Source organism: Protobothrops mucrosquamatus, unplaced genomic scaffold (assembly GCF_001527695.2).
Source record: "Protobothrops mucrosquamatus isolate PMUCROS unplaced genomic scaffold, P.Mucros_1.0 scaffold_190, whole genome shotgun sequence".
Classification (NCBI taxonomy): domain Eukaryota; kingdom Metazoa; phylum Chordata; class Lepidosauria; order Squamata; family Viperidae; genus Protobothrops; species Protobothrops mucrosquamatus.
This window is the reverse complement of record NW_015386266.1, coordinates 239,419-247,608: the sequence shown is the minus strand read 5'-3', so window position 1 is coordinate 247,608 and position 8,190 is coordinate 239,419. Positions and strand designations below refer to the sequence as shown.

Genomic DNA, 8,190 nt, shown 5'->3' with positions numbered 1-8,190 from the left:
CACGGATTTTCCGTGAACTTCAAGAAGAGTCACATGAACCCCTCAACTCGTCTCCTCCATCTGGGAGCACTCATAGATTCCAATCTTTGCATGGTTTACCTCTCTCAGGACCGCAAAGATAGTATACGGGCACTTGCCCTCAAGATACGGAGGGAGAAGAAGGTTCCGCTGGTCCAGCTGTCCCAGTTGTTGGGGAAGATGGTCTCCTGCCTGGGGATTGTTCCGTGGGCCAGGCTCCATTCCAGGAGGCTCCAGTGGTTCCTCCTTCCCTTCCAGAAATGGAACGTGAGTGCTTCCACAAGGAAGGTAAGAGTTCCGTTCCACACACTGCTGTCCCTCGCGTGGTGGACCTCACCGGCAATAGACAAAGGTTCCCTGTTCAAGGAACCTACAAGGCTCACGTTGATGCACATGGCGCAGGGTCAATGGTCCCGGTCAGATTTAACGCACAACATCAACTGGCTGGAACTCAGGGCAATCCATCTAGCACTCCGTCACTTTTCCTCCCTCATGGCGGGCAGGCACGTGCTGATCTTGACGGATAACGTGGCCGCCAAGGCCCATGTCAACAGACAGGGAGGGACCCGGTCTTGGTCTCTCATGTTGGAGGCCTGGGATCTGGGTCTGTGGGCGGAGTCCAACCTGGAATCCATTCTTGCAGCTGATCAAGTACTGCTCGATAGATGCAGGCCTCAGAGAGGTGGTCGTCTAATCCCTCAATGAAGTGATGGATTAGGGATTGCTCAGGCCACCCCTCTATTCGACCTGCTATCTTGCGAAACTCTCGCACGTACTCCAGGGCAGGCCTGCCGGCTTGTTTTATTTTGTGGATTTGTTCTCCTGCTTTGAGGCCAATGGATGGGTCCTCAAATCTTTCTCTCAGCCCTAGGAGGAAGAGGTGGGGGGCCTCCAATTCAGGGGCTTGCTCATTATATACAGTAAATTGTTCAGCCATTTGGATGCTTCTCCCTCTAGGCTGGACGCAATCACATCGACCACGGTGCCTGGGTCTGGGTAGAGATAGGCCCAGCGATTCAAATGGGAGCGCACTTGATTAAGGAAGAAAATCAGCTTTTCTGGGTCCCCACTGAAGGTTGCTCTAAAAGGTGGAGTCCCCCACTGCAGCTGTTGTACCCCCAGTTGCTGCTGCATGCCCAGGGGTTGCACGTTCAGGTGCTGTGGCCACGCTGCCTACTGCTATAGGCCCCTCAGTGGTTGCTGTACGTTTGGGGGTGGTGACCAATCTCCTTGCTGTCGTCGTCCCCCCACCAGCTGCTGATCTCCTGGCTTCTGTATCACCCCAAGCTGTTGCAAGGTCTCTATTAGCTGTGGCAAGCTCAGAGGCTGCTGAACATCCACCTGCGGGGGATGCCAAATTCCCCATTGCTGCAGTGGCCTCAGACTGCGATTCCCTCTCTCTTCAGGGATGGAGTCCCTGGCAGGGGAAGAAAGGGTCTGAAAGGCTGTCTGATCTGCAATGGAGGGGCTGTAGGCTCCTCTCTGCAGGAGTTGATTTCTACTTCTCACCTCTAGCTTTTCAAATCTTTCCAGTGACTCACCCGACCCTTCAGTGGCAGACGATCTGGTAGCTCTCCACCAGTCTGCGTTTACCTTTGAGGGTGGCAAGACAGTCTCGAGGCATCTGGAGTCTCCGTTGGGCTGGGGCTGGGCTGACGGCCAGATCAGCTCTCCTAGCTGCTTGGGTTCTGCTTTTATCTGCCAAAACTCATCTTCCCGCAGTATGCTATCTGTTGCTTCCCCCTCTGGGGTATCAGTAGCTGCCGGATCATCATCTTCAAGCAGGTACTCTTTTCCCATAATGAAATTTCCTCCTGAATCTTTGCCAGCTTCTCTCAAGTCTAGAGACAGCGGCTGGGGTTCAGGACCCCAGGCAGTTTGAAAAGAAGGAAGATCTTGGCATGATGTCATGGTTCTGACTAATGGAACACTTCAAAGAACTTCCAGGCATTGTTTATCCTAAAAAGACTTTAATCATGTAAACACAGTATTGGCAAGACATGGAGGGATGCCAAGATCTGAATTCCCTCCCCTGCACATAACATTCCAGCCTATTCCCCTCTATTTTGCAGTCATAAATCACGTTCTCCAATCAGCCCGAAGGGCAAAGGTTCACTTCCATTCTGTAGCCAGCTATTCCTTATCTTAATTACTCCACACATACATTCTTTCTCCTCCCCTCCCAGCATCATCTAAGTTAACTCTAAAAATACCAGACAGTTCTGCATATTTTGTCAAAGCAAGAATATCCAATGTTATCAGTGTTGACACTTTTCTTCAGAGAGGGAAAATAAACTTTTAAAAAATCACATGCTGAAAAAAATGGAGGACAAAAATAAGACACATGGAATTTCAGGAAAGTCCTATGTGTAGAATTTCTAATTTCTAGCCAATGTAGAGATCCCAGTTTTTGACAGATTTGCCTTTTTTGAGGGGGAAAGTAGACTCCTTAATCTCATCTAGATTTTAAATTTCTTCTAGGTTTTATACAGTGGTGAGAAAATGTCACTTGTTTCCATTGCAATATTATATAAATAAGAATTTCAAAATAACAATCCGGGAAATAGATCAGATTACGTGAGCCAATCCAAACTGGAAGAGACATCACCTCAGTTTTTATGAATACTCAACCATTCCACTCATGTTTCCCCATTTATTCTACTGAACTGGAGTCATGGATTCTAGTGACTCTGAAATATGTATACATTTTATTTTTTAGATTTTTATCCTGTCTCTATTATTTTCATAAATAACTCAAAGTGGTAAACTTACCTAATTCTACTTCCTCTTCATATTTTCCTTCCCACTACAACCATGTGAGGTAAGTTGGGCTGAGAAGTGGTGACTGGCCCAAGGTCATTGGTAATTTGAATTCAGTTATGTTAAGGGAGGGATTTTTACTTTAGCTCATATTAATGTCAGAGCCAGAAAACAGCTCAATGATCATAATTCCACTTGAGATGAAAATTATATTTCCCTCAAAATAGTGCCTCCATTCTTTTTTTACTTCTGTTTTGAATTAGTAGGATTGTCCATTACTTTGATTTTGAAAAAATGCTGTCTCCTTACTAGCAATGCAAGCAGACAATTCAAAAGAGAGAATGGAGCCTCAGAGCCCCATCATATTCTGGGTTTTGCTTCTATTATTTGTTAAACCACCAGCCACCACTTGCAGGGTTGCCAACCTAAATCACAGGCTTATTTGAAGATTCACTTGAGCCTTTTCTGGTATTTTATGCTTGTTAGTCCACAGAAATGGAACTTAAGGAGCTTCTTCCTAGTCAACTTGTCTTATCATGGTGCTGTACTTTGTCTTGCCTTCCTAACACCTGCTGCAGTCACTATCTGCCTATAGTCCTGAAGAGAAAGATTAGTTGCCAAGTTTGCTATTTCTCTCAGACTTATTAATCTCCTCCAGTTGGTGTGGGATGGCTGTGAAGTATCAGCAGAGTTACAGAGCAATTCTTATCTCAGATTACACCACTTGTACATGTATCTGTTTGTCCATGAGAGTCTCTGCCAGGAATTTCTTAAATACTTCCCTGAGATAAAAAAAGCAAGTGATTCTTAGGCTTCTTGTGCACTGAGCATGGCTTTTAGTTTCACAGTGCAGCTGATATTCAAACATTGAGTTCACTTCTATGATAAACCTCCCATACGCAAGTATAGCCATTTCTATGACCTTTTTTTGCTTCACAATGTTATTGGTATGAAAGGGATGAGAGAAGACTTTCACCCCATGGATTCCCAAACATGTCTAATGGATATCGTACACTGTCTCAGCATCTCAATGACCTGAAGAAGGAGAACTTCAGCCTTAAGTTGCGCATCTACTTCTTGGAGGACCACATCCAGCAAAAGTATGAAGACAATAGAGAGGACATCTACAGAAAGGTGAGTTGGTAGTTTTTGTTTGTTTGCTTGTTTGTTTGTTTGTTTATTTATTCATCAAACAAAAATTATAAATTCAAACAAAATGAAAGAACTAAAACGTGACAGGTATGATAGCCATGCTAGTGCACTTATGCACATCCCCTTAGGGACCTCTTAAATATGGGGTGAGGCCCACAGAAGTTAAGTTGGAATTAAAACTGTGAAAGTTAGTAGCTGAGACAACTGAATTGGGTAAGATATTCCAGACTTTGATAACTCTTTTACAAAAATCATTTTTTTTTGCAATCAAGTTTAAAGTGATTTACATTAAATTTAAAGTAATTGTTTGCATGCATTACATTATGATTAAAACTAAAGAAATCGTTCACAGGTAAGTTGTTACTATGTATAATTTTGTATGCAATACCTAAATCTGACTGCAAATATCGCAGTTCTAAACTATCCAAACCAAGAATTTCAAGCCTAGTAGCATTAAGCTATTCTATTTTGGACAGGTGTACAAGAACTTTGCTTGAAAAGTACTTCTGCACTCGCTTGATTGTATTAATGTCTGATATGTGGTAAGGTTTCCAAACAGCTGAACAATATTCTAGGATTGGCCTAATGTATGTTTTATAAGCTCTAGTGAGCAATACAGTATTTCCACACAAAAAAACTTTGTAGAATTAAATTCAAACTTTTAATGCTTTTTTAGCAATGCTGTTACAATGAATTTTATAACATAAATCATTCGAAATGAGTATACCCAGGTCCTGGAGGATGGGGTGGTGATTCCACAATTGAACTTTTTTGAATCTTTAGGCAGAGTATATTTTTATTTTTATACTATCTTGAAAAAAGTCACTGTAGGAAACTAATAATGTTTCAACATGCTTAAATGATTTGTTTTGTCACTGTTTTGCTCCTGGTAAAGTTGGCTTTCAGTCAGGACCAACAGCTATTTCACTAAAGAGGGAGACAGGATTCTGATTCAACTACCTCTGCTGTTATCAGCTTTTATGCATAATTTCTTAAGAAAAATTATTCATGTATAGTCTCCAAAAATCCTGTAAGAATAGTGTGATATATCAAGTACCTATATGAATTTATATGTATATGTTCAGGGAACTGAGGACAAACCCAAGATGAAACGTTGCAGTGCCTGGGTCTATGTACAATTTTAGTTGTAAAAAATAAAGGTGGGACATAATTTTAATAAATAAATGTAATGGCATGTAGTCCTCTCATTATTAAATATGCCTATAACTACTTTCACCTATAGCATGAAAATCATCAGTATAATCTGGCCTATCTGGTAATTAAATTAAACTATATTAATAATTTATGTTAATTTTGAACCTGGAAAGTGATATCATTTAACAGTGTGTCAACAGTAAAATATAGAATACAATATCATATTTGGGCAAATAAAACATTTTTAAAGATGACTTTTTATTTAGAGGTTTGCTGATGGAAAGTAAGGCTTAAATGTACAGCTGATGAATACACCAGGTGCCCACCAAAAGAAATTGCCAGGTAGTTCAGATGTATTACTTGACAGACTTGGGCTAACCAATATTTCTGCATTAATAGATTTTATAGCATTTTTGTTTTTCTACTCTTTCTCAACAAATTAAATATAAAAGGATGCATCTAAAACACTCTACTGCTTAAAATACTGGAGAGACCATCTCAGTATTTCAAATGCTGAAATAATAACTTTTAAGCTGTGTTGTGAGAAATCCTGATGTTCCTTAGATGATTATCTGGGAGTTTCCACATAAAGGCCACAAATGGTAGAAAAGCTTTCTTGAAAGACAGCTTGCCTGTCACTGTTAATTTTCTTGACAATCTGCAGCTGTTACAAGAGATCAGACTTGTTTGGGGGCACATTCTCTATTCATTCAGTGGTGGAATGATGGACAAATGGACTTCAAGCATGTATGGTCTGTTTTGATTGTTTACTAGAACAGGGGGCTCCACCCCCGGTCCATGGACCGGTACTGAGCTGCAACAAGCCAGCAACCGGTCCGCATAAACAAGCAAAGTCCCATCTGTGGGATGCAGGCAGCAGACAAAACCACGCATCTTCTGGTCCACGGAAAACCTCTCTCCATGGAACCAGTCCCTGGTGCCTAAAAGGTTGGGGACCTCTGTACTAGAATACTGACTCTGCCAACTGGAGCTAAATACAAATAAAGGCTCAGAAGAAAAAGACTCTGTAGCATATATATCACACTGACACACACACACATATATATATCTTTTTCTGAAAGACTAATGTGTTTTAATATAACTATCGGACTCTATTTGCATAATACAGATACCCATTTTCAACCATGATATAATAGTGAACCATAAACTCAACACAGAGGTGTGTTCTCAGCAAAAAAAGGTTGGCTTATTTGCGATTTATATGCCATGAAATACAAGCATTAAAACAAAGTTGAAAAAGTCTAAAATATCCAATTAATACTTCTTATTTTACAAATGAGGAACACTGAGACTTAGAGATAATGCATTGCCTCTAGATCAGTTAGGAAATCTTAAAATATCAGGAATCAAAAACTGTTGGAGATCTACTACTATAAATTACAAAATAAATCTGTCAGGAGAATGATGTATATTTATTTATTTATTTATTTAATCACCTTGTCATAGATTCTGTTTTTAAAGTTCTCATTTAAATTTGTTTTCCCCACAGTGTTCAAAAGACATTTTTCCTTGTTAAGATTTTCTTAAGAGTTAATTACACTTAAGTATTTAAGTCTTTTTCCTTATACAAGCCATTCCAATACTTTTACGTTTCTCATATCTTAAAACAAAAACAAAGAAAAGAGAAGGAAAAAAGAAAGAATATACTACTTGAAAAACATGTCCTTCTTAAGCTAAAATACATTTATGTCCAAAAATATTTCTATTCTTTTTAAACATATTCAAACCAATATTTAATCTTTAAGTATTCCGTCTAATAAATCCACAGCTAATCTTTTAAAACTATTCAAAACATTCTTATTAATTAAAATTTTCTCAAAATCCATTATCCTTAAGTGTCTAAAACATTTCCCTCATATAAATCATCCCAACATTTTTATATTTCTCATATCATAAACAAAGAATCCTCAATTCATCATGCAACCAAACTTTTAAGAGTGGTCAAGAATGTATTTTCTTCTGCCCTTTTGGGGGGCGTGGTGGTCCAGAAAGTAGTATTTGTGCATCTGCAGGCATTCTTGAGGAGAAGGTTTTTCAGTGCTCTTTAGTCTGAGTTACAGCTTGATCTTGGGCTAAAAGTAGTAATGGTTCACTTTCTCCTATGGGAACATGGCACAAAGAATGTATTTCTATTGCTGCTGCTTTACCTATCTCATCAGAAACTTTTGATACAGTTGGTGAATGTGACTCTATGGCAAACACAGTTGTGTACCCTTTTTACAGAGGAATAAGATTTGGAGCATCAGCTAGGGCAATACCTGTCTTGCTATATATATATATTTAATTTTTGAAAAGTATCAACAACTATAGAAATAAGTGATCCAATACAATAAATCTTTTCAACCTGGTATCTTCATGATATATTTAAATGTAACTTTTGAAATCCCTGGTCTCCTTGATATTGACTAATGGTAGTTGGAAAACAGCAGAAGTTGTAATTGAACACACTAGAAAGGCATCAAGTTTAGAAAAAGTTCAAGGTCAAGGTCATATGGATTACTAAAATGTTTGGACAACATTCTCCATTAAAAATTTCTGAGAAAGCATGTTTATCAAGGATAAGAGATAAATCAGGACATAGCATGGAGAAATATATGGACAATTTTTACAGTACAAAAAATTAATACCCATGGGGAAGGGTGAAACAAGTCTTTTACTATCCAAGAATGGAAAAGACTCAAAATCATAGACAACCACCACCCATCAAAATAGACTCTTGTTGATTCAAATTTAAATGAGAACTTTAAAAACAGAATCTATGACAAGGTGATTAAATAAATAAATAAATAAATATACATCATTCTCCTGACAGATTTATTTTGTAATTTATAGTAGTAGATCTCCAACAGTTTTTGATTCCTGATATTTTAAGATTTCCTAACTGATCTAGAGGCAATGCATTATCTCTAAGTCTCAGTGTTCCTCATTTGTAAAATAAGAAGTATTAATTGGATATTTTAGACTTTTTCAACTTTGTTTTAATGCTTGTATTTCATGGCATATAAATCGCAAATAAGCCAACCTTTTTTTGCTGAGAACACACCTCTGTGTTGAGTTTATGGTTCACTATTATATCATGGTTGA

The 8,190-nt window shown here is 38.8% G+C and overlaps 1 protein-coding gene across 1 annotated transcript in view; it reads left to right on the top strand.

The window, feature by feature from the left end:
* Positions 1-3,602: 3,602 nt before the first annotated feature.
* Positions 3,603-8,190, top strand: part of PDE4DIP (phosphodiesterase 4D interacting protein) — a gene marked incomplete in the record, with an annotated part of 236,640 nt that continues 232,052 nt past the window's right edge. The window contains 1 exon segment of the mRNA XM_015824438.1: positions 3,603-3,912. Within this exon segment, the coding sequence (XP_015679924.1) occupies positions 3,772-3,912 (141 nt within the window).